This window comes from Schistocerca nitens, chromosome 11 (genome assembly GCF_023898315.1).
Source record: "Schistocerca nitens isolate TAMUIC-IGC-003100 chromosome 11, iqSchNite1.1, whole genome shotgun sequence".
NCBI lineage: Eukaryota > Metazoa > Arthropoda > Insecta > Orthoptera > Acrididae > Schistocerca > Schistocerca nitens.
The window spans coordinates 212,686,856-212,714,700 of NC_064624.1; the positions used below are offsets into that span (position 1 = coordinate 212,686,856).

General features: G+C 42.6%; 1 protein-coding gene across 1 annotated transcript in view; it reads right to left on the bottom strand.

Moving 5' to 3' along the window:
* Positions 1–27,454, bottom strand: part of LOC126212798 (oocyte zinc finger protein XlCOF6.1-like) — a 210,809-nt gene extending 183,355 nt beyond the window's left edge. The window contains exons 1-2 of the mRNA XM_049940199.1: positions 27,200–27,454; positions 9,459–9,575 (exon numbers count right to left, since the gene is read on the bottom strand). Of these exons, the coding sequence (XP_049796156.1) occupies positions 9,459–9,575; positions 27,200–27,217 (135 nt within the window). The 5' untranslated portion in view covers positions 27,218–27,454. The remainder of the gene's footprint in view (positions 1–9,458; positions 9,576–27,199) is intronic.
* Positions 27,455–27,845: the final 391 nt, after the last annotated feature.

A 27,845-nucleotide genomic window follows, 5' to 3' on the forward strand; every position in this document is an offset into this window, starting at 1 on the left:
AAAAAAATCCAGTACTCACGATAGTATCTGGAAACAAAGCCTACACACTAACTGTGCACGTGCCCCCACAAATAATTATAACAAGAACCACCCAGAGATTAGAGAGGAAGTCTGGGAAGATCTGGAAGAATCTACCAGCAAAATGCCAATAGTCACGTAAAAGAGTTACTAGGGGATTTCAATGCCCAGTTAGGCAAGAAAGAAAATGCCGAGAGACGACAGGGTAACACACGGCCCACAAGAGAACAAAAAAATGAGAATTCGATAAATTTCAACAGGAATTTTGAGCTGAAAATCATGTCAACGCAATTCCAGAAACCACACAGAAAACTAGTAACTCGGAAATCCCCATAACGGTCTAAGAGAATTTCAGATAGACCACGTAGCAATATCCACGAAAAACGCAAGAGACATAATGTGCGTCAGAACTAGGAGTCTGATCATCACCTCCAAAGCAAAGCAAAATGTATACCCAACAGACAAATCAAGAGAACCAACAGATCTTTCAGAACAGATCGAGAGTACCTGCAACTAAACAAGAAAGAAATAGTAGAAGAAATCACGAAAAACAGCAACAAGTGGACGGAACTGTTAGAAAAAAAATGAGACCTGATAAAGTTGGGGCAACCATCGACGGTGTAACATGACGTGAGAGTCATAGGAGACAGAATACAAGCCCGGAAAAAATTTAACAGCCATAGAACACAAGAAAAATGGGAAGAATTAAACAGGATACAGAAAAACACTTCAAATATAATCCGCAGAGAATAAAAGAGGTAACGAGAACAGCAGGTTGAAGGAGATAGAAGACGACTTCACCAGAAACAACACACGCAATTTCTACAGAATATTCCGAGTAAATATGAGTGGATATCGGCCTCCAAGTTTATGCTTGAAAAGACAAGATGGAACACTGGAGACAAAGACGAAGAAAAACTTAAGTATTAGCTCGGTACTTTGACATTACTCAACTGCAATGAACCAAAACAGTGGTTACACTTCACAAAACCAGAACCTAACCAGGACTCTGAACCCGCAGCACACGAATAAATAGTGAAAATAAGATGATTGAAAAGTAACAGAGCACCAGGAGAAGATGGACTGATTGCAGAAATATGGAAGACCATGAAAACATTACACCCAAAATACACAGAATAGTCAAAAACATCTGGGAAACAGAAGGTGCCACAAGAATGGAAGACAGCTCAATGCACCCCCTTCACCAGAATAGAGACAAAACATACCCTAATAACTATAGAGGAATTTCGTTACTGCCGGTGACATACAAATTTCTATCCAAAGCTCTGTTAAATCGCCTAGAACCTCAGATACACATATCGGAGAGTTCATGAAGGGAAGAAGGTGCAGTGAACAGGTCTGGTGTCTGAGAAAATACGAACGAGAAAGTCCAGAAACACCACTGTAACGTTCCTGGCAGGTTAAAACTGTGTGCCGGACCGAGACTCGAACTCGGGACCTTTGCTTTTCGTGGGCAAGTGCTCTACCATCTGAGCTACCCAAGCACGACTCACGGCCCGTCCTCACAGCTTTACTTCCGCCAGTACCTCGCCTCCTACCTTCCAAACTTCACAGAAGCTCTCCTGCGAACCTGCCAAGAAGTTTCATATCAGCGCACACTCCGCTGCAGAGCGAAAATCTCATTCTGATACTACTGTAACATTTGTTGATTTCAAGAAGGTCTACGATTCCATAGACAAAGAAATACCTTTCAGTACACTGGAAGTAATGAAGGTAGACAAGACCAGATAACTAGTCCAGAAAACATTAACAAATACAAAATTCAAGGTGAAGTTCATGAGAGTCTCGGATCCATTCGAAACCAATACAGCAGTGAGACAGGGAGATGGCCTGTCGCCCACTTTATTTAACGCAGTTTTTGAGAAAATAATCAGGACATGGGACAAAGGAGTCAATGGGGTAAAGATGGGTAGACAAGGATAGAACAGTCACCATAAAATGTCTGGCCTTTGCCGATGATACAGCCATCATAACCAATGACAGAAGCCCTAGAGACACTGCATGAAATCGCAGCCAGAACAGGACTACAAACTTGGTATGAGAAAAACCAGTTATTGGACACAAAATCCACAGAAAGAAATCCACTGGTAACGAAGTATTGAAAGATAGCCCAAATAGGAAGCTTCAAATACCTCGGAGAGATTGTACAGAGAAGAGGACTAAATTCGACAACCAATGAAGAAAGAGTTGCAAAGCTACAAAAAGTTTACAGACTTACATGGAACCATTACAACAAAAAATGTATTTCCGTTAATGTCAAATTCAGACATTACAAAACAGTAGTGTTATCAAAAGCCTTGTATGTCTCAAACGACAGTAATCAGAAGAAGAAGGAAAATGAAGGAAATGGAAAAGCAAGAGACGAAAATTCTGAGAAAGATCTATGGGCCAGTTCAGAGACACGGGATCTGGATAAAAAGACCGATAAACAACTGTACAAACACACAGAGACAATTACAGAAAACATTAGAAAAAGAAGGGCTAAATTCTATGGGCACATTTATAGGATGAACGAAAATAGGCTGATCAAGAAGATTTTTAACATAGTGATGAGTAATACGATGAAAACTAACTGGGCAAAGGGAACCATGGAAGACCTCAAGAGACTAAAAATCTCCACTGAAGAAGTAACAAACAGAAAAATACAGAGAAAAAGTCAGAAAACAGAAATTCGGGGAGACGGCAAAAGAGAAGAAACCAGGAAAGAAGTGGCGATCTCTCTCATCAACTCGCCGAAAATCAAATATCTAAGTCGTTCACACGTTCTATACAAGCTCTGAGCCCCCACCTGCTACTTACTACACGACAAGATTTACCCACACAATACACAGCACAAACACTTAAATGGCCCTCCGTGAATGTGGTTGCATTTCGTGTATGGGAGGCCAACTCAAATTCGTCGCGATGTACCCATTGTTCCACAAAAGTATGTAATATTAACGCAGCCATGATTTGGTATGCAAAAGTCCGTACACACTGACGTATTTCTTTAAAGTTTCACAATAAGAACATAGAAAGAAAACAGAGTTCACAATAAATTAATTTCAGAGCCTGACCGAGTTTCTTAAGGTCTTGGAGGTGGTTGAGTAAAAAACAGCTAACTGTGTGATTTATCTTTAGAAAACCGTTAATGTTCCGCAGTATATCAAACTATAAATTCCACAATGGCTACACAATCAAACCTTATATGTGCGTTTTGTATCACACGCAACCCGTAAAGTTGCAAGTTCATCAGAAGCCGAAAAACATCTATGTCCGAAAGTAGGGAGTCTCGAATGATTCACACTCGCAGACTAGCGGCTGTTTCATCGCTCGTCACGTAAAACTCTCCCCTAGCACAGGTCAGCACAGCCTGACCGCCTCCAGCGGCGTCCGAACCTGGACTCTTCTCCAGATGGTCGCTGCTCACCCAGCAAACCTCGGCCAAGCACCACTGGAGTCACTTAAACTACTAAATGTTAAAACTGCTGAAAATCTTAATTCTGACCTTCTATACACGTATGATACATCAGATCACATGGAAATGTCCCAATAAATATTATGCTGTTATTTTTCTCTTATCTACTGTAGTTTATTTACAAACAATTTTTATGGTTCTCCTCTGTTTTTGTATTTATAATTGTAAATATTAAGAAACAATTTAAATTTTTCATTAATTTGCTACAATATATACAGGGTGTTACAAAATGGTTCGGCCAAACTTTCAGGAAACATTCCTCACACAGAAATAAAGAAAAGATGTTATGTGGACATGTGTCCGGAAACGCTTAATTTCCATGTTAGAGCTCATTTTAGTCTTCTGCGAATGGCTCATCCAACAATGTGTCAATCCTTATTTCAGTGTAAATGTTCTCTTTACGGATGAGACTTCATTCCAACGTGATCAAATTGTAAATTTTCACAATCAACATGTGTCGGCTGACGAGAATCCGCACGCAATTGTGCAATCACGTCATCAACACAGATTTTCTGTGAACGTTTGGGCAGGCATTGTTGGTGATGTCTCCATTGGGCCCCACGTTCTTCCACCTACGCTCAATGGAGCACGTTATCACGATTTCATACGGGATACTCTACCTGTGCTGCTAGAACATGTGCCTTTACAAGTACGACACGACATGTGGTTCGTGCACGATGGAGCTCTTGCACATTTCAGTCGAAGTGTTCGTACGCTTCTCGACAACAGATTGGTAGAGGCGGACCAATTCCGTGGCCTCCACGCTCTCCTGACCTCAACCCTCTTGACTTTCATTTACGGGGGCATTTGAAAGCTCTTGTCTACGCAACCCCGGTACCAAATGTAGAGACTCTTCGTGCCCGTATTGTGGACGGCTGTGATACAATACGCCAATCTCCAGGGCTGCATCAGCGCATCAGGGATTCCGTGCGACGGAGGGTGGATGCACGTATCCTCGCTAACGGAGGACATTTTGAACATTTCCTGTAACAAAGTGTTTGAAGTCACGCTGGTACGTTCTGTTGCTGTGTGTTTCCATTCCACGATTAATGTGATTTGAAGAGAAGTAATAAAATGAGCTGTAACATGGAAAGTAAGCGTTTCCGGACACATGTCCACACAACATATTTTCTTTCTTTGTGTCTGAGGAATGTTTCCTGAAAGTTTTGCCGTACCTTTTTGTAACACCCTGTATATAGTAAGTTTACAGTTCTGCTACTACTAATATTTATTTATTTTGTAAGGAAAGCTGTTTTTAATTGCTCAAAATCCGCTTTTCGGCCTCATTTAAATATGTCAATAACTTCAGTGAATCGACTGCACAGGCCGATACAGTTCTTACGAGATGTATCCATAAACACCTCGTTTGTTGCAACCGCATAATACGTTTCCGAGATATTCACTTTTACTGTTCAGGAATTATTTATAACATTTAACTTACGTGGACTTGTAAACTAATGGGGATATAGAAGGCGCTTGTTGACACGCGGAATCGCCAATCTTTTCCGCTTCGAACGAGCCTACTGGCTCTTCAGTAACATATAGTTCAACACTTATTAATTCTGTGGTAAGCTTAAAACTTTGCACTGGACGCGAAAAGCGGCCAAGAGATACGAAATGGCCGCTGTGCTGTTACGCGGTTACCTTGCCGGCCGGTGAAGTTAAAGGTGATTTCGAACGTAAAATTTTTTTTCACTTTTTTCGGATTTTTATCTCAAGATTTGCAATTTTCCGAATAAAGTGATACCTATATCACTTATAAACTCATGGGAAGTATTTTTTAAATATAATCTACACCAGTTGAAAATGTTAAAATTTTTTACCTGCATTACTTCAAGATCTAATAAGATCAGTAATTTTTTGTACAGAAGGCTGTAGATTACTGTGTTATAAAGGTCATGTCCAGAAGAGGATGGGCACCATGTTGAAGTTGAAACGAAGTTGGAGAGACAAAAAACTATCTTATGGTAAAATAAAAGAGGCAGGCTGACAAAATGATTGATCAAGTACAGCAGTATTATGGCATGACGATTAGAAGTAATATTGAGTATTTGCTGAAAATGAAGCAGGCAGTGTGGACTACCTTCTTCAACAGACTGTCAACTGATGAGAAACCAGCACGCCGCCTTTGCCCTGCTGGACCCGATTCACGGTGCAGTCACCGCAGTGCCCGGTACTCAGACAGTTCGTACAGCCATAAACATTCCATCCCAGCAGCAGTCATGGGTGTCATAAAACCTGTTTACAGGGACCTGGCAAATCCTGAATTACTGAAGACGTGTCTGCACTGTCAGATTCAAAATCTGAATGAGTCGTTTAATAATGCTATATGGACTCCTACCAAAAGATGTTTCTGTTGGAATGAAAACACTAAAGTGGGGGTCAGTGATGCTGTTACTGCTTTTAATGATGGCATCATTGGTAAGGTGAAAGTGCTACAGCATATGGGAATTAATCGTGGAGCAAAGTGCATCAGAGAACTTGAACGGACGGACAAGGGTCGCATTGATAAAGCTCAGCATGCAGCACAGTTGGCCACTAAGGAGTACAGAAAAAAAAGAAAGAAACATGTTGTGTCACCGCCAGACACCACACTTGCTAGGTGGTAGCCTTTAAATCGGCCGCGGTCCGTTAGTATACGTCGGACCCGCGTGTCGCCACTGTCAGTGATTGCAGACCGAGCGCCGCCACACGGCAGGTCTAGAGAGACGGACTGGCACTCGCCCCAGTTGTACAGCCGACTTTGCCTGAGATGGATTACTGACAAATTGCGCTCTCAATTGCCGAGACGATAGTTAGCATAGCCTTGAGCTACGTCATGTACTACGACCTAACAAAGCGCCATTACCAGTTACTATTGATGCTGTAAAACATGTACCGTCAAGGGCGATGTTCACCATTTACGGATTAAAGTTAAGTATTCCTTACAGCTACGTCCTTTTTTGCTAAAGTCTAACTTCCTTGTCCTGTTCCAGACCTCACGCCAGCCTGCGTGAGCTAAAACGCGTGCCTTTCGGCTTCCTCTCATAGTGGGTTGGCTCCACAACAAAACAACTTGGAAAAAGATCCACAGTATGACATACAGCATGGTGCAGGGTGCTTGTGAGCGACTAAAAATAAAAAAAATGAAGCACATATTAAGCGAGTTACAGCCTTTCGAGACTTTAGAAGCCATTCCTGACAATTTACATTTTCTGTTGCATTTTTCCCTAAATTACAAACCACTTCAAGTAGAGTATTCAAATTTTCAGGGGATAATAACATACATATCCTGAGTCTACTGAAAGAACGTAATGTTATGTATAATTAGAATTATTTAGAATAGCGTCCAAAAAAGCAGACAAAATTTGAACTGTGTAATGAAATTGTATTTCCGAAAGCAGTGGCTGAAATGCAATTATTGTATTTCAGCAGACTCGACATACAGTTTAATGTCCTGTAATAGTTTCGTGTCAATGGCTACAGTGGTTCCCGAAATACAGGGAAGCCGAGTCGCTAAATTTAACACGGTCGGGACAGGGCGTCCCAACTGCCCTACAGCCAGGCGGAGGTCCAGAAACAAACCCATCTGTGGAGCAGAAGGTGAAACTCGCCCTGCGAGTGCTTCTGCCGAGCTGACTTCAGCTGCCAGCACGAATACGGTACGATGCGATGTTGGGCGCCGCCTGTGCGACGGCGGTTTCGTGTTTGTGACTGCATAAAGCGTGCCTCTTCCCTTTACAACAGGCTGCCGTCTTACAAAGGGATACAACTGCGATAATGATTTATTGCCATTGCGAGCTCTTTCAAACTGACGAAAGGATAAAAACTCCGTCTCTGATACATCTTACGCCAAAATTGCCAAAGCAGCTACAACAAATGGGTGATGACTGGCCGAAACTTCCTATCTTGAAAACAGACAAAGTCTTAAGAACTGAAGAGATGTTGACGCAGTTTGGGGGAACATAGTCGCGCTATTCGTCCACGAGACTCAGAGGGCCGTAGACACGGGTTCACAGGTGTGCCGCAGGGGAGTGTCATAGGACCGTTGCTGTTCACAATATACATAAATGACCTTGTGGGTGACATCTGAAGTTCACTGAGGCTTTTTGCGGATGATGCTGTAGTATATCGAGAGGTTGTAACAATGGAAAATTGTACTGAAATGCAGGAGGATCTGCAACGATTTGACGCATGGTGCAGGGAATGGCGATTGAATCTCAATGTAGAGAAGTGTAATGTGCTGCGAATGCATAGAAAGAAAGATCCCTTGTCAATTAGCTACAATATAGCAGGTCAGAAACTGGAAGCAGTTAATTCCATAAATTATCTGGGAGTACGCATTAGGAGTGATTTAAAATGGAATGATCGTATTAAGTTGATCGTCGGTAAAGCAGATGCCAGACTGAGATTCATTGGAAGAATCCTAAGGAAATGCAGTCCCAAAACAAAGGAAGTAGGTTAGAATACGCTTGTTCGCCCACTGCTCGAATATTGCTCAGCAGTGTGGGATCCGTACCAGATATGGTTGATACAAGAGACAGAGAAGATCCAACGGAGAGCAGCGCGTTTCGTTACAGGATCATTTAGTAATCGCGAAAGCCTTACGGAGATGACAGATAAAATCCAGTGCAAGACTCTGCAGGAGAGACGCTCAGTAGCTCGGTACGGGCTTTTGTTGAAGTTTCGAGAACATACCTTCACCGAGGAGTCTAGCAGTATATTGCTCCCTCCTACGTATATCTCGCGAAGAGACCGTGAGGATAAAATCAGAGAGATTAGAGCCCACACAGACGCATACCGACAATCCTTCTTTCCACGAAAAACACGAGACTGGAATAGAAGGGAGAACCGATAGAGGTACTCAAGGTACCCTCCACCACGCACCGTCAGGTGGCTTGCGGAGTATGGATGTAGATGTAGATGTAGATGTAGATGTAGATGCAGATTTGGTGAGAGATAATTTTCAGCCCTGCCAGAGTTAACGCTCTCACGTTTATGCCTTCTGCATTGAACTTGTGACTGAAAGAGTTTTTAGTATGACGAACCATAATAGTGAAAAATAGGAATAGGCTGGTTACTTCCACAGTGAACGGGTGTTTGTGTGCCGGCCCGAGTGTGAGGAGGAGCAGCAGCCCACGCGAAAATTTCGTTCCTGTTGGAAATACGCTCAGCAGCAGTTATATTCGCGGCCATCCACTTCCAGTTGTGTTCCTGGTACTCCAGAGGAGGATGACAACGACGACGCATACCATATTTTGTACAATTTTACTAACCTTAATTAATTTTTACAAATTGTTTTTAACGGAAATTAAAAATCAGTAGCACTACAATGTGGAGAAGTTAGCGAGAAACCATGTGACACGCCAATTTGTATGCGGTCTCTGGACTTGTTCCAAATGCACTGCAACAATCCTGAAGACAAGCATGTAAGCGAGAAAAAGTATAGAAAAAGATCAAAATTTGAAAAGTGTCAAAGCTTTTCATGTTTATAATTAAAGGAGATAATTGCTTTTAAAATCAGTCATTAGTTTATTGCAATATATGAAATGTGATGGAGGTGAGTTTTTGTGTCGTTAAGCATCGGTAAAGGGCTGCGATTCCTCTCTTTGCAAACTTGGTACCCTTTGTGCACGAAAGGAATTCTTCTGATGCGTTCCCAGCTGGGAAGCCCGGCGACCAGGTGGACACAGGTAGAGCAGAGCGCCTATGTCGGCACGCTTCACAGGGGGCAGGACCCCAGAGGATTAGCGACAGGCGAACACGCTGCCGAGGGAAGCCGTGGACATTCGCACGTGTGCCCGAGGTAGAGGAAACTGTAAACTCACATGGGAACCTCCCCATCGCATCCCCCCCCCCCCCCCCCCAGATTGAGTTATAAGTTGGCACAGTGGATAGGCCTTGAAAAACTGAACACAGATCAATCGAGAAAACAGGAAGAAGTTGTGTGGAACTACGAAAAAAATAAGCAAAATATACGAACTGAGTAGTCCATGTGCAAGGTAGGCAACATCAAGGGCAGTCTTAGCTCAGGAGCGCCGTGGTCCCGTGGCTGCCGGCACGGTAGCTCACCGTGTTCGGTCACGGGGTTAGCTGCCCTCTGTAATAAAAAAAAAAAACTGAGTTAATCGATCAACAACGAACTTAAACGGATGTCTCACGACGTCCACCCCGAGCAGATGCAACGAACAAAAGCGAACAAAATGAGATTTAAAAAAAAAAAAAAAAAAGTGGTTAGGGTGAGCAGCTACGGAACGAGAGGTCCGTAGTCCAAGTCGTCCCTCGAGTGAAAGGTTTAATTTTTTATTTTCAGAGAATTATCAAAGTTCAAGCACTCACACATAATCAACTTCGCTCTCCAAAATTCCAGGACATGTTCAGATTTGCTTGGACATTTGCAGGATTTGACGGTCTACACACGGAAAAAATTTGAAAACGTTAAAAAGATATGTTTTGACAGAGCACAGAGAAAACTGCGCGACTGTGAAACTGTTGCATTCATTTGTTGCAGTTCATGTGACGAACTCTTATGTTTTCACCACTTTTGGGAGTGATTATCACATCCGCAAGAAAACCTAAATCGGACAAAGTAGGAGAATCTTTTTACCCATTCGCCAAGTGTACAAGTTAGGTGGGTCGACAACATATTCCTGTCATGTGACGCACATGCCGTCACCAGTGTCGTATATAATACATCAGACGTGTTTTCCTGTGGAGGAATCGGTTGACCTATGACCTTGCGATCAAATGTTTTCGGTTCCCATTGGAGAGGCACGTCCTTTCGTCTCCTAATCGAACGGTTTTGCGATGCGGTCGCAAAACACAGACACTAAACTTATTACAGTGAACAGAGACGTCAATGAACGAACGGGCAGATCCTAACTTTGCGAAAATGAAGGAAGTAAACTTTTCACTCGAGGGAAGACTTGAACCGAGGGCCTCTCATCCCCCAGCTGCTCACGCTAACCACGGGACCACGGCGCTCCTGAGTTCACCCTATCCTTGATGTTGCCTATCTTGCGCATGGACTACTCAGTTTGTATAATTTGATTATTTTTTTCATAGTTCCACACAACTTCTTCTTGTTATCTCGATTGATCTGTGTTCAACTTTTCAAGGCCTATCCACTGTGCTACCTTATAACTAAATCTGAGGGGGATGCGATGGGGAGGTTCGCTTGTCAGAGCGAAAAACAGTTTTGTCACGATTCTAGGTAACGCGGACAGAGCGGATAATTTAATAGCAACAGCACGACTAGTGGTGTCCGAGAATTTCAAGTGGCCCCAGGAATTTTGGCCGTTTCCCGCGAGCAGAACGTAGCGGCAATGCTCAAAGGGAGACATCTCCGTTTATTCGTATACTCTGTCTCACACAGGGCGACGGCGAGGAGGGAGGAAATTTTGAAACGGCAAGAATCTCGTGTTCGCTCTGAAAAATAGTACGAGCTACGTAATTTGCGGAAGGGCGGAGACAAGACGCTGGAGGGGAGCGGCCCTCTCTTTCTCTCTCCCTCTCTCTCTCTCCAGGTGCGAGGAGCGCCCTAGCATTAGGGATCCCGAATTTTGCTTCTGAGGAGGCAGGAGTTCACTCTTCACTGCTTCCGATAAGTCGCAAGGATTCTCTTACCGCTTGTCACGCGACGATGCGCTTTGCATTCGTCGGAAACAGCGTAGAGAGCAAAGTCTGTCAGATCCGAGTAGGCGAGCTTCACTCACTGTCCGCGTTATCGAGAGCTTAACTCAGGATCGCATTTTGTTTTACTACGTGTCCGATGGCGGTTGTACTGTTAGAACAGTTTTGAGCTTTGTTTAATGCAGCTTCACATAGGTTTGCACTTGCAGATGGACGCATACCGTCTAGTAATGTTAACTTCCAGTAGCAGGTTTCGGCCACTATTTTCAGCGTAGGGCACGTTAGACGCTATCGATTACGTCGCCGGCAGAGTCTCGATGCAGCCGCACGCAATCAGCCGACTCCACCGCCACGCCGACCGCGCTATGAACTCGGTAATACAGAAAGTGCCCGCTTTCCTAGCTGCGCATTCTTCTTTCGCTTTCTTCAATTTCCTTGCAATGTGTTCGATGCTCATAAAGACGCAAGGCACAGTATTCACCGTTTGCCCGCTGAGAGAGTCATGTTCAGCTGTTTTTCTTGTATTCCTTCCTCATTTATTACACCAGGTCAACCCGTCAGCTGTTTTTCTTGTATTCCTTCCTCATTTATTACACCAGGTCAACCCGTCTCGTGTAATTTATGTATATGTTAAATTAGAATGAAGTCATACAATGCTCGTGTTAAAAAGCAAAAATACCAGGGCAGGCACCTCATATATCACTTGTTGTGAGCTCTCGGTGCCAATTCAGTTCTATTTGTTCTTATTTGATACTTTCTACAGTATCTGGCGACCCAAATTCTTTATTTTTGTTTATCATTATTTGAATGATTTGTGAGTGATTGTTAAATGAATTTGATAAAATTTCAATAATTATTGCATATGCAGTTTAATGCAGTTTCACTGAATAAACCACTTATATGTTGAACAGCGCTCCTTGCATTTCATTTAAAAAATTTAAATAAAATTCACACCTCTTTCTCCCTCCCACACGAGGTATCTTGCCAATTATGCTTAAAGTTTATTGGGAGCCGCTAAGTGCTTTTATTATGAAATACTGGATCTTAATAGGACAGGTCTTCCTATTTCTGACGTCATCTCTATCGAAGTATTTGAAGTGCAGTGATGTTGCAGATGCATTTAGTTATATATGTAGATACTCTCTGCAAAATGTGTTGCCGCTGGCATTAGTAGTGAAGAAGTGATAAATTTAAATGTCACGCCCCGATTGTATAAGTTTTACTGCACGCCGATGTAGGCAGAAGGTAGATTCTGATACGTCTAGGCCGGGACCACACGAGCGGATTGTTTCCGCAACGGTGGTCGGCCTGCGGCTAGACGCAGAGTCCTGTAGCCGTGCGGCTAGCTGCGGAATGTTCGTGCGGAGAGCCAAATATCTAGTCGTCTATTTTGTCTCGAAAAAAATTGTTCATGTAAACGAAGGAAAGCTGCATCCGTCCATGTAGTTAGTTTCTCATTACAACTTATACTTTTCGTGTAAAAAATTAAAAACCACTGTTTTGGAATTCGTCTGTGTTCTGCGCTACGCAATCTCTCTCATTCGATTGTGAGGAAACTATTCGACGAAAAAAATTTATTTTTACGCATGTTATAGCCTGATATCACAGCTTGATAATGAACTGGTTGTCTTTTCGCTGCTGCCCATGGTTACCGTGATACTTCATAATTAAGTAAAATACAGCGCATATTTTGAAAAGTTTGCAGTAAAAAATGTCGTCGCTGGCTACTTTGCGTTTGGTGCATTTGAGGTCGTATAATGCTGCGTACGAATTGTAGCTAAGATAACGAAATTGTTTTTAACACTGGAAGGAGAGCCATATCTCTTTCCAGTCTCGAGTAATCGAGTGATATATATTGGCGGTTGGTCGCAGCTGCCTACGGCGCGCCACGCTCGAGGCTATTCTCGCTCACAATGCAGAGTTGTGCCGTGTTTATTTTCCGCATGTCGTCTATGAAGGCATTTACAGTCACACTTTATGCTAACGGTGCATCTTTAAGTGGTTCATCATTTTAAAAGTAGAAAAAGACATTTGCAGATCAGGTGCAGAGTTAGCTATTTGCTGTATGTGTCATTTTTTCTTGTCTACACTGTTTCATTCACGAAACATTAAATAACTATTATCAACACAATTTTTAAGAAAGTAAGTAAGTCGACCTGGTAACTGTTAATCTTGCGATTAAATGACAATAAAGGCGAGAAAAAAATACACTTTTCATTCTAGTACAGTGCGAAATGTTCTTAGAATGAAGATAGTTCGCTTCGTAGCCTCGAGGAGGCCAGGCAAATAAACTGAATTGTTCTCTCCTTTTTTTAAGCTGGTAGTCGCGAATGATGCTCGACACTGTGCTGTAGTGGCATACGTAGGGTTAAAAATACTGAAGAAGAGAAAAATACACCGAAAGTACTGGGTGCATCCAGTAGTGAGTAGTCGGTTGTTGCAAGGAGCGTTTTACGTTATACACTCCTGGAAATTGAAATAAGAACACCGTGAATTCATTGTCCCAGGAAGGGGAAACTTTATTGACACATTCCTGGGGTCACATACATCACATGATCACACTGACAGAACCACAGGCACATAGACACAGGCAACAGAGCATGCACCATGTCGGCACTAGTACAGTGTATATCCACCTTTCGCAGCAATGCAGGCTGCTATTCTCCCATGGAGACGATCGTAGAGATGCTGGATGTAGTCCTGTGGAACGGCTTGCCATGCCATTTCCACCTGGCGCCTCAGTTGGACCAGCGTTCGTGCTGGACGTGCAGACCGCGTGAGAAGACGCTTCATCCAGTCCCAAACATGCTCAATGGGGGACAGATCCGGAGATCTTGCTGGCCAGGGTAGTTGACTTACACCTTCTAGAGCACGTTGGGTGGCATGGGATACATGCGGACGTGCATTGTCCTGTTGGAACAGCAAGTTCCCTTGCCGGTCTAGGAATGGTAGAACGATGGGTTCGATGACGGTTTGGATGTACCGTGCACTATTCAGTGTCCCCTCGACGATCACCAGTGGTGTACGGCCAGTGTAGGACATCGCTCCCCACACCGTGATGCCGGGTGTTGGCCCTGTGTGCCTCGGTCGTATGCAGTCCTGATTGTGGCGCTCACCTGCACGGCGCCAAACACGCATACGACCATCATTGGCACCAAGACAGAAGCGACTCTCATCGCTGAAGACGACACGTCTCCATTCGTCCCTCCATTCACGCCTGTCGCGACACCACTGGAGGCGGGCTGCACGATGTTGGGGCGTGAGCGGAAGACGGCGTAACGGTGTGCGGGACCGTAGCCCAGCTTCATGGAGACGGTTGCGAATGGTCCTCGCCGATACCCCAGGAGCAACAGTGTCCCTAATTTGCTGGGAAGTGGCGGTGCGGTCCCCTACGGCACTGCGTAGGATCCTACGGTCTCGGCGTGCATCCGTGCGTCGCTGCGGTCCGGTCCCAGGTCGACGGGCACGTGCACCTTCCGCCGACCACTGGCGACAGCATCGATGTACTGTGGAGACCTCACGCCCCACGTGTTGAGCAATTCGGCGGTACGTCCACCCGGCCTCCCGCATGCCCACTATACGCCCTCGCTCAAAGTCCGTCAACTGCACATACGGTTCACGTCCACGCTCTCGCGGCATGCTACCAGTGTTAAAGACTGCGATGGAGCTCCGTATGCCACGGCAAACTGGCTGACACTGACGGCGGCGGTGCACAAATGCTGCGCAGCTAGCGCCATTCGACGGCCAACACCGCGGTTCCTGGTGTGTCCGCTGTGCCGTGCGTGTGATCATTGCTTGTACAGCCCTCTCGCAGTGTCAGGAGCAAGTGTGGTGGGTCTGACACACCGGTGTCAATGTGTTCTTTTTTCCATTTCCAGGAGTGTATTTAACGAGCTATGAGAGAATGAAATGAAATTTTTCAAAGCTTCGATGAATTACATCACACGGTTAGAAACGCTTTACAGAAACAAGACACGAACATGAGACTCGCTATACCTTCAATTGAAATGCTGGCTATAACTTTAAGGTAAGTGAATTCTAATGTGTAAGTATCCTGTCTCAGCCAAAAATTATCTCAGCTAAAATTAAAGAAACCCAGTAATGTCTATCACTAGTTTTAACAACACTTTCATTTCAATTTAAAAAAAAAGGTAATGAGTAGGTCAATAAGCGAACAAGTTTAATTCTCTTTTCTTTATTGAGATTGAATGAAATGTTACATGTAAATCTGTCTTTTGAGGATAAGAAACATCAATTAACTGTAAATTAAATTAACAGAATGGACATGCAAAAAGGGAAAGTAACTTCTTTTAATTCACTTTTCTGCAAAAACCCTCTACTCAAGAGTCAGAATCAATAAACTCTGGTGAAATAGAAGGCAATTGTTCTCTAGACGTCACAATTCTTTCAGCTCGATACTGTTGAGACTGCATCTGCACTAATTGAGGAGCTGCACGCTGGTTGTACATATTTCCTTGTGTATGTAATGTTTGGAAATGTCCTGGGCTTACTGCATGCGTTGGTGCATGTTGCATAGGTTGCTGACACGCTGCATAACAGCCATGAAATGGTTGCGATTTCGCGTTTCGGATGCGCTGAAGTAGGCGTAAAACTTCCATACGGAATTCTAGTTTTTGATCTAAATGAAACTTACGCAGCGTGGGCAACAAGGAATCAAAAAACGATTTGTCTTCGTCCTCAGCGGACGGAGAACGAATTGGAGGACTATCCAGAAATTTGCATAATTAAGCTTCAAGATCTGTTTTCACGCTTCTCACTTTCGTTTTCTTTTATGGAACTGAAGAGCCTACTGAAATCTGCTCAGGTGTTGAGGCGTCGCCAGCCGCAGTGGCCGTACGGTTCTAGGCGCTGAAGTCTGGAACCGCGAGACCGCTACGGTCGCAGGTTCGAATCCTGCCTCGGGCATGGATGTGTGTGACATCCTTAGGTTAGTTAGGTTTAAGTAGTTCTAAGTTCTAGGGGACTGATGACCTCAGAAGTTGAGTCCCATAGTGCTCAGAGCCATTTTTGTTGAGGCGTCAACTGCTGTTACTGGATTGCCGGTGTCGTCTTCTGCCGGGGAAAATTCCACAGGATGTTCCAAGTGCTGAATTTTGTCTTCCTGTAGACTTGAAACTGAATCTCTTGTTTCTAAAACAGGTGCCAAGAACCCCAGATGGTCAGCGTACACGTATTTTAATATTCTTACTGCTTCTGAACCAGATTTCTCCACTTTCCTTACATATTTCCGATAATAGTCCCTAATGTTACGCCACTTTTGCTGTACCTTCTGGCCTACAAAGGAGAAAAAAAGAAACGGAAGTTTAACGTAACTTTAAAATCTTTTAACATCATTAAATAATGACTAAATACTGAACGTAATTTTTATACATTTATATCTTTGGTTTTAGGTATTTGGCTACCGGTTGTCACTTAGTTGATCTGCACTATACATACCGAATAGGTAAGTCAACAGCCAGTGATATCGTGAGAAAGTGTGCTGTGCGATTTGGGGCTGCCTGCGTGACAAGTGTCTGCCTCAGCCAACAGAGGAGTGGAAGAATATTGCCAATGGATTCCAAATCCGTGCAAATTTCCCAAATTGCATCGATGGTAAACACATTCTGTTGGTCAAACCTAAGATGAGTGGTTCACTGTTTTATAATTATAAGGACTTCTTTTCCATTGTTCTTTTAGCAGTGGCAGACTCACATTATAGATTCGTTTTTGTTGACATTGGCTCGTTTGGAAAACATTCAGACAGCACAATTTTTAAAAAATGTACCCTGTGGAAGCGTCTGAACGGAAATACATTATGTATACCAGAGCCCTCTGGCTTACCAAATGCTACTGGGATAGTTACACCGTATGTGTTTGTTGGTGACGAAGCATTTGGACTCTCAGAACACGTACTACGACCATATGGCGGTAAAATGTTGACACGCGAGAAGAGAATTTTCAACAACCGTTTGTCACGGGCTCGTAGGTACGTTGAATGTTTCTTCGGCGTATTGTCGAACAAATGGCACGTGTTCCAGCGAGCCATGAATGTGAAAGTGGATTTTGCTGTTGACATAACAAAATCATGTTGTGTTCTGCATAATTATGTGCGCGAGAGAGATGGGCACCAAACTGAAGACACATTTATTGTGAATGGATTTGAGACTGCAACAAACTTGGATGAAAGAAGAAGAAGTGCGTCAGCAATAAGAAACAGAGATGTTATGGCAAATTATTTTGTAAGTGAGGCTGGTAAAGTGCTTTGGCAGGACAGCAAAATCTGAGGTGTTACATAGAGCAGAAAATGAACTTTTTTATGCATTTTCCTTAATATTTAGTTTTATTAGTTTTATTGTTCTAGCTTGTTATTATCGGTAATAACACCTGTAAATTCACCTGAGACTTAATAAAACTAACTAATCAGCTATTGTTCACTCTTTCATACACTATCCAGAAACTCGTTTGATAGCAGAGCTTACTGAACGTGGTTTGTTTAATGTTCTATTTTTAGTGATTTATCACTCTATCCAATATTGTAATTGTCCAAGGCGATCATGTGGCTTAATTCATGCGATGCAAAAGAATCGATGCCATTATTGCGAATTCTTACATATTCTTGTCCAAACATGCTGTTCTTTTCTATTGTTATATTTGTGCATTGTTGTTACATTATCAATGTGTAACATGTCAACAATAATAGAAATGCAGGACTTTCTCAACACTTATCATTGTTCAGCAATCTCTAAACAAAAATACTTAACGAGTTCCAGAAAACTAATTCGCTAACTATGTTGCAATTCAGAGTGATCTTTTAACCAGTTGTATTATTCTAATAGTGGACGAAAAACTTACCAACGGATTTTTTCTCTGTGTTTGAATGATCTGCGAAATCATCGAAAAATGCACAGCAGATTTCATGCCATGCTGCATCCTTCTTATTTCTGTCCTTGTATTCCTCGGTCCTTACATCCCAAATACACGGCCTTTTTCCACTTCCATTATCAGAATCTCCATATCTATTCTCTCAATGTCTAGTGGGCACATCGTGGAAGTCACTTTGTAGTCACACGGAACGGAGCTCGCAACTGCCTGCTGCAAATGGCCACTCTACTCCGCTCCCAGCACTGACTGCTGTCAGCTGGCCCTTCTCCTCACACCTGCCGCACCGCCCGTGTGAAATGCCCAATTGATTCTCATGACCCAAGTGCCTATTACGCCGTCCCCTCCGTCAACTACGTACGTGCCGCACGGTGTTACAGTTTTGCAGGTGCAGTCAGTGATATATGTAAACACTGTCTGCACAGTGTTAGTAGTAAAGGAATAAAAAATGTAACTTTTCGTTTCTGAAGTTGACCACATAAAGAGCAAAAATGTACGCGATAAAATTTTTCCCTGCGTATCAGCGAGAAAAAGTTTCGTAAAGGTTTGAAGTTATATGTCACGTTTCTTGCGAGTCGCTAGTGTTATTTTCGAATAATGGATGAACAAAACTGGAATATTTGAGCGCCATCAGCTCCAAAACGATTACTTACTTTTTAATAGTAACACTTTACGTGTTGCTCTCACCTTACTTCTCATCGAGAGATTAAGTTAGATAGGCCACAGCACAGACACCGATAAACGGATTTCAAATTGTCGATTGCAGATATGTACGACCCGTTACCGAAATGTGCGATACTTTCGACGCAGTTACGCGATCGAGTGACGCTGAAGGATCGGCAACGCCGCCTCCACGCGCGCCGCCGGCACACGTCGATAAAAAATATTTCTTTCTTTCTCTCCCTCTCTCTCTCTCTCTCCCTCTCTCTCTCTCTCTCGTGGGAGAGAGAGTCGCCACTGCGCTCCCACAGAGGGCGGCAGCGTTGAGAATTTGAAGCCCCTTGTAATGTGCCAAACCGTTTTCAGCCCGAAACAAGTGCATCGCTTGTTTGTATCGCCTCAGCTTATTTTTATGTGTTAAAAGAATGAAGAGATTACGCCGTTTAAATGTTGTAGACATGTGACACTGTATGGTCGAGAAAAGCTGAAGCTGTGTCCTGTCAAGTCAGCGAGCTCTCAACGAGCGGCCGACTGCTGAATAGAGGTGTGCGGCGGAGATAACGACTACCAGTGTTTGCCGGCGACTGGAAAGAAGAAACATTTCTTGTCAAAGAGAGAATTAGCGTGATATGTATGTTGGCAGATAATGGTTCTTGGCTCGTCCTTTTAGAATTTCAGTAGTAGTTTCCGGGAAGTATCCGAGTATCATTCCAGTAGCGAGCTTCGAGAGAGATTATCTGCAGTGGTGGAAATATTTATTGCATCACCTCTTACAGTTAATTTTTGTTACCATCATTGAATAACTTAGCTAAATTTGCCTCATTTCTCTTGATGTCGACCTAAAATTTATACACACAATGATTTGTCAATTTATTTTCATTCTTTTGTTTCTATAAAAACGTTTTTTTATGATTTAACACTTTCTTGAAAAATGAGTTTAAGTCGATATGTGAGCTATTCTGAAATATGAAAGAAAAACTGCATATTAATGTTGTAACGAAACACTGATGGATTTTAGTGTTTGTATTACCTCATATGAACCCACTGTTGCATTTAATACTTTGTTGCTCCACCACGCGCCTTAATAACCGCTTGGCATCGTGAAGGCATTCAACGAATTAACTTTTTAATGTACTCCTCACTCAGTTCATGAAATCTCTCTCTCTCTCTCTCACACACACACGCACACACACGCACAAGGGTCTCCAACAGCTCCCCCTTATTCCGTGGCTTCTGTTTGGTGACAGCATTTCCCATAACCTTCCCACAGCTCTGAATAGGATTGAGATCAGGGCTGTTTCCAGGCCACTCTAATACTCTAACCCCTTTTTGTTGAAGGAAAGAATTTACCTGAAGTGTACAAGTACGTCATAATAAACCAAGAAAGTAATCTGCTTCGCGTTTGGTACAAATATTAGTCATAGGAGTCACATTCAAAGATCCATGGCAAGGAGCTGAGGTATCCTGAAAAATTCGATTGGAGAAGTTGTAAACTGGTCTCTGGTGGTTGACATAAGTTTCCTGTCGAGGATGCTTATTTAGAGGTCTGCCTCGACAGTGCCATTGATGAAGTCCAGACGACTTGTGTAGCAGCTTCCTTTTCTGGCGTTAATTCAAATGACCTGCCCATCTTCTCACTGCAAAGTCTCAACTCAAAATGGCAGTATAAACACTGGTTTCACTGTAAAACCAAACGACAACCACAAAGTTGTGTATTGTTGAAAAACATGCGTGAAGAAGTCAGATTATTAAGCAAGAATATGTCAACAAAGTTTAGCAACAATGGGACTGGTATAACATGAAGCAAACTGCTGCAGGAAGAAGTAACTCACGGTGATGCAATAAATACTTCCACCACTGTAGAGAGTGTGATGAGATCTGCTCACACATACATGTGTTCAACGCCTGGCTCGGTTGACCTTTGTGTGATTATTCGAAGTTCGCGTAGCTGAAACGTGGCGATGACACTTGTCTTATTTAAAATTTCAAATTAAAATTCCGTTTAATGGAGTTTTGAATAGACAACTATCAGTCTAAAAGTAAAACGCTGACTTTTAGCTTTAAATGATTTAATTGCAGGAAATAAAACAGTTTCAAACTGAGAAAGTCAGTACCCGACTTGTCTTATACCCCAAATTATTTTTAAAAAATAATCAAAGGCTTATTTGAAAGCCGAGTAATATCTGGAATATGTCTTTCAGAATAAAGTAAATGCAAAGGCCATTAAATTAAAAACTGGAATATTGGTAAAAGCAAAGTTCAAAGAAATTAAAAGGAATAGTATTTTTCAGTGACCGAGTTGTAACGAAAAGAAAGATAATTTTTAGACAGGGAAATCAAGTTTGCGTGTTGTAGGAAAGTGATTGATTATCAATGAAAAGTAAGTTCATTTAGTTCTGAAAGAGACATCAACGAAATAGTTTGTTACGATAAAATTTCAATACAGTCAAGGATATTGATGTAGCAAGACGCTACTTGTAGAGGCTATCGTTGATTGACAACAAGAATAAACAGATTAAAATTATACCTTTGCCCTGTGTGTAGGTAGATAGTTTTTCCAAGTATAAATAGTACATTTGACTTCCCATCAGAAATATTGATATAAATCAAGAGAAACAATCCGAACATATTCTCCAATATGTGTTGCTGTTATTGGTAAAGTAAATACATCATCCCTACTCCCCATAGACTCATTTAGTATTTTTCTGGTGGTTGATACTAGCTTTGGTGCTAGTTTATGTTTCGAACCTAGTGAACCCTGATACTCGAATGCGTTGCTGTAATTAATATCCATATAGCTATCACTGATCCATTATACCACGAAACGTCTTATCGTGTCCATCCTTTCGTCCATAGATATTCCGTAGCGAGCTGGAGTGTAATTTATAGCGTGAGAAGCAGAATATGAAATCTTACGTAATGTCGTTGCGTTAGTACAGACGATTATTTCACGTCACACAGATTACGCCGTTGAATGTAGGCAAGATCTTGTCAGGACAACTAATTGTAGTATTGAGCTGCATTGGCCGACATTGCTTTTCCCCTACGTATTACAGCTACAGAAGAATGCTGCAGATTAGATGGGTAGATCACATAACTAATGAGGAGGTATTGAACAGAACTGGGGAGAAGAGGAGCTTGTGGCACAACTTGACTAGAAGAAGGGATCGGTTGGTAGGACATGTTCTGAGACATCGAGGGATCACCAATTCAGTATTGGAGGGCAGCGTGGAGGGTAAAAATGGTGGAGGGAGACCAAGAGGTGAATACACTAAGCAGATTCAGAAGGATGTAGGCTGCAGTACGTACTGGGACATGAAGTGGCTTGCACAGGATAGAGTAGCTTGGAGAGCTGCATCAAACCAGTCTCAGGACTGAAGATCACAACAACAACATACAAACTATCTCCTACGATTGAAACAGTACAAGGTTAGCGTATGTGGTGTCCAAAAGGTGGCGCAGCACTTCTGTTTCGTCTCTGACTCTTCTGCCGCCTCCATGGCGGTTATTCACGCAGTAAGTGTCGCCCGTCAAAATGGCGCGTGTTGTGCGAGGTGGCTGCTGAACCGTTTCGCACGTGAGCGGTGAAAGGAATGACTTATTTATCCATCTACAAAAAAATCAGATACATAAATATTTTGTTAAACATAGTAAATGGATGGCTACAGCATTCCACTCTGAGAAACACCTGGCACAAACTGTGGCACGCCAACCCGGAAGCTTACCTAGACATAGCGTTCGTGAATAAGACGGGCGCAGACGTTGCCGAGTTTCCCCACAGTCCATGTTGTACACAATGTTGTACTCCAGACGTACATTCTCAGACATTTCTTCTTCAAACTGAGGCAGATATTAGTAGTCTTCTCTCGGCTACAAATGCCCATTTTGCCATTTCTAGACTGCTTTTGATGTCTCTGTTCCGTCCGTCATTTGTTATTTTGCTGCCTAGGCGGCAGAATTCCCTAACTTACTATCAGGATCGATGCTCACGAAGTAGATTATTTGTCGTTGTTCTCATTTTTACTATTTCTTATTACCTTCATCTTTCTTTGATTTACTCTCAATCCACACTCTATTCATTAGACTGCATTCAGCAGGCGATCTAATTCTTCACTTTCAGTCAGGATAGCAATGTCATCAGCGAATCTTATCATTGAAACCCTTTCATCTCTAATTTTAATTCCACTTCTGAACCTTTCTTTTATTTGCATCATTGCTTCCTCGACGTACGTATTGATCAGTAGGGGCGAAAGGCTACATCCTTGTCTTACACCCTTTTTAATACGAGCACTTCGTTCTCGGCCGTCCACTCTTACTCCCTCTCGGCTGTTGTACATATTATGTATGAACCTTACTTTTCTCAGAATTTCGGCTGCTTGAGTAATTGTAAGTATCAAGGAAATTCTGCAACAGCCGAGTAACTGCGATGTTATTTTATTTAATTTTGAAGGTACTCTAAAGTAACACCGCAGTTACTCGGCTGTTGGAGAATTTCGTTGATACTGACAGCACAGGAAATTTTCCAGCTGTCCAGGCGGCAGGCCGGGAGACTACGAGCGCGGGCGTGAGGAGTGGTCCGGAGGCGCCGGAAGGAGACCTCGCTTCTCGTTCCTTATAACGAGAATGATTCAGAATATAAGCAACGGAATAGCGTCTTCAAAGTGCGGAATCATGACTACGGGCGTATCACACGGATCAATAATGGGACGGCAGTTCTCGCTGTATAGAAACAGTCTATCATCGTATGTCCAAGAAGAACAAGGAGTTCTCGTTGCTGAATTTGCAAGTATTGATATCAAGTGTAAAGGAGAAACTTCAGCTCTTGAAGCTGTGAATATTTTCTTGACAAGTGATAACTGCTTCATGACAAATGCATTAGAATTTCTTAGGTCTCTCACACAAGCGTGAAATGTTTATCACATGGTACAGATATTCTTAAACATTTAGGCTGCACAGCTTTTGTGTGACGGCTAATACATGTTGGAATGGAAACAGTCAAAAAATTTACTTGGGTATTTTATTGTGGGTATTGAACCAGGGACCTAGACATGACGGACAGGCTTCGTCCTGTCGTAGCCCTCCCTCAGTGGCAAATCCAAAGCCAAACCCAAACCCAAACCCTCACGATGCGCGACCGTTTGTTCTGCCACTACTTTTGGAATTATGTGAGGTGCAGATTTATTACGAGGAGGAATGATGACTCAGAACAATGGTTGAGTAGCATACGGACATATAAGGTTTTGAAGTGAACGCATTATTTGGTTAGGTAAAAAGTCTTTATTTCTGTAGACTTGTTGGTCCACTTTATCCTCTTCACAATCGAGTCTTTGGTAGTTACTCTATTCATTGATCTGACAATTTACTGCAGCATCGAAGTTATTAGGTTAAATGAATTGCCATATTACAATCTGTAATTGTTTCCTTTGATGAGTTCTTTCGTAACTGAAATTTCAGTACTTACAGGTTGAGTCGTGTGTTTCATTGGCATTCTGTGTCAAGATACGAACCCCGTTTCCCTGGACCTACTGTATTCAGCTTTCAGCTGTTGCGGAGTCTTTCTGTGTTGCTGTTTCTGCCAGTATCTCATTTTGCAGGTGCGATTCACAATACGCGATTATTTCGTTTCCCTTGCTCAATGTAGGTTGTGGCAGTTTATTTTACTAGGGCGATATGTCAGTGCAGAAATTTTTGTGTGTTTCATGTTATATTCGTATACAGGACGGCATTATAGTTTGGTTTCTTTAATGTACGGTTACGATTTTTCAAACAGTTCACACTGACCGAGTGTACTGAGCGTGAAATTATTGGTTTGCTTACTTACCTGCTTATGAATGATATCGGTTTTCACAAACACACGGGAGTCTTTTCAATTTCGTGTAAGTGATTGAGCTCAGTAGCACATTTAGGCTGTCAGTTCACATTCCAAGGTTTGTATTTACGATAACACGCACACACAAATAACTTACACTTACAATCTACCAGCTAATATTTTACAGTAATACTTCACATCAACTGATGATGGTCACAGTAGAGAGGATATGAAATGTAGACTGGCAGTGGCAAGGAAAGCGTTTCAGAAGAGAAATTTGTGAACATCGAGTATAGATTTAAGTGTCAGGAAGTCGTTTCTGATAGTATTTTTATGAAGTGTACCCATGTACGGAAGTGAAACGGACGATAAATAGTTTAGACAAGAGAATAGAAGCTTTCGCAATGTGGTGTTACAGAAGAAAGCTCAAGATTAGATGGGTAGACCACGTGACTAATGAGGAGGTACTGAACAGAATTGGGGGGAAGAGGAGTTTGTGGCACAACTTGACCAGAAGAAGGGATCGGTTGGTAGGTTACGTTGCGAGGCATCAAGGGATCATGATTCTAGTATTGGAGGGCAGCGTGGAAGGTAAAAATCGTAGAGGGAGACCAAGAGATGAATACACTAAACAGAAGGATGTAGGCTGCAGTAGGTACTGGGGGATGAGGAAGCTTGCACAGGATAGAGTAGCATGGAGAGCTGCATCAAACCAGTCTCAGGACTGAAGACCACAACAACAACAGTGACTGCAAATTCTAGCTGGTACATGTTTAGTTTTCCTTTTTTTTCTGATATGAATACGATCCAGAGCGACCTAAATATGTAATTAAACGTGAGCAACTGAGACGTAACAATAATTAATTATTTACCCCCTTTGATGTATGTTGCCGGTTAATCAAGTCTTAATGATAACTGGCCAATTAAATTCGTTGAATTACTGCATGTGGGTTATCGGATGCTGTGGCCAGCGAAACGGCTTTTCGATGTTTGCTTTGCCGAGAGACAAAAACTTTCCTTAACCCGCACTTGAAGTCACGCAGTCCCTCTGCCCCTGTACTCGCACGTGGCCGTTCCTGAGATGGCACTCCTTTTACCAGCACGAGCGTGCAGCAGTAACCAGAACCCGTCCTGGTTTCATTTTTAAATCTTGTGTGGCGATATCCTTTGGGTGTCAGGTGACCGAGATTAATTTAGTGAATGCTATTACCATCTTCAGTGGCCACGCATATACCTGTCAAACGCTAATCTTTTCAGCTTGTCTATTTGAAACTACGTATTTTCATAAAATAACTACTGCTTCAGTACCACTACGTCTATTCAGTATTTACCCAGAGCATGCTTTTACTCCAGAATGGCCGCTGTTTTAACAAAACAACCGAAGAGAGTAGTGAAGCAGAAGACAAATTCACGATAACAAAAGAAAGAAGCACGTCTTCCAACAACTGCACGTTGTGTTCCATTGGTAGCTCGTCATTCTTGCGTTATCCGTTCCTGATTTAATTTCAGTACTGGTTTGCATTCTCGTCTGGTTGACCAGCGCGTTAGGTACTTAATGGATCTTTCCACAGAAGTACAGCCAAGTCCAGCTTAACCGTGGAACGCGTTAGGAGAGGAGCACTCCTGATAAAACTGATCAAGGGAGAGGCGAAGTTCCGGCTCGGCCTTCTGTTACGTTGGTGCCATTTGTTACGTTTTTATATCTGTATATACAAATTATATATTTTTTATTTTTAATTTATCAGCATGAATTTTTCTTTTGTTAGAGCACGATTCTTTCTCTCAGGAATATTATCTTTTCGTATCACTTTTACTTACGTACATAAGTAAATATGAAACGGGTTCTTGAAGGGCCCAGGTTATTCGTGTACCAACTTTAGGTTTCGAACGTGATGACTGAAATATAGTTGCCGTTAACTGAAATGAATGTAATTTTGTTAATTTCTATTTATTGCGCGTGACCGCTACGGTCGCAGGTTCGAATCCTGCCTCGGGCATGGATGTGTGTGATGTCCTTAGGTTAGTTAGGTTTAAGTAGTTCTAAGTTCTAGGGGACTGATGACCTTAGACGTTAAGTCCCATAGTGCTCAGAGCCATTTGAACCATTTTTTTCTATTTATTGATTGCAAAGCAAGACTCGAGAGAATTTAGATTATTGCCGTGGAGTGGCCAAGATAAAACTTACTGAACTCCTGGAATCTGTATAGTTTTAAAAAATGAACTTTAACGTAAATTATGTTTCAATTTAAAAAGGTTTTTACAACGAAATCTCTCGCATTAACAGTTACTGTTAACGCTTTGAAAAATAAATTAATACTTCGGCGAGTAATGGCCGACCAGAGGCTGCATCGGAAGATGAGCTTCTCGCAGCGCAAATTACAGAAAAAATGTTTATTACAAATAATAAGCCGCTGCCAGCATTTGAGGTGACGACCATTAAAAAAGTTCATTTTGTGATAATTAGTTTATTTTAGTAGAATACAGAATAACTTACATAATATATGTGTAGCGGCTTAATGGCTGCCTTCCGTATCGCGAAACAAAACAGTATGTCTACCACAAAGCACGTCCTTCCTCCTTTTTTATTTTCATAGACATGTATTAAATAAAGATGCTACTCTTAAATTATCGCTGCATATCAGTTGTTTCAAGAACATTAACTGTATCTTTTACGCTAATTATATTCACAAAATACTTTAACTACGGTTTACAACCGATAAAAATGTCAAATTTATGTGACGTACCGTCACAGCTCTCGCCATACAGCGCCACCACTGAAGATGTCAGCATCCGTCTGACGACAAGACATGTGTTGCGCCTTGTCCAGCGGAAATTGGACGTCTCCTGGTGGTAGTTTTAGCGAGGCACGACTCTTGCATGAATTACCGACCAAACTTTTCCCATCACGAGTTTCCCGAGGAGTCACAAAATCTCTGTACCTACTCTCGTTTACTCTCGATCGGCACGAATTTCGACGCCATTTACTACGTGCCACAACATTTTTATTTCAGCTGCTCTCGCAACTTCTTCGGAAAACGGTGCACCAGCACATACCGCAGGGCAGGCGAAGCGGCGGCGACTGCAAATGCTGGAGTTATCAGCCGTCATTTCTCTACAGCCTCGTGACTTCTGGCTGCGGGGTTATCTGACAGATGTGCCCAGTGCTCGATTACCAACGTAGCTCAGTTGAAGGCGCATTCTGAATGTGATCCCCAAACCACTCAGCTCTGTTGTGGAGGGTGCCGTTTCTCGATTTCAGCTTGTGGCACAAAACGGTGGACGGCATATCGAAGACGTCTTGCGCCATTCCCACGACAATTTAAAACCGGTGCCACATCACTTTTTACGCGGTTTTCGTATCCAGGACGAGTTAAAACCGGCGTGATTTTG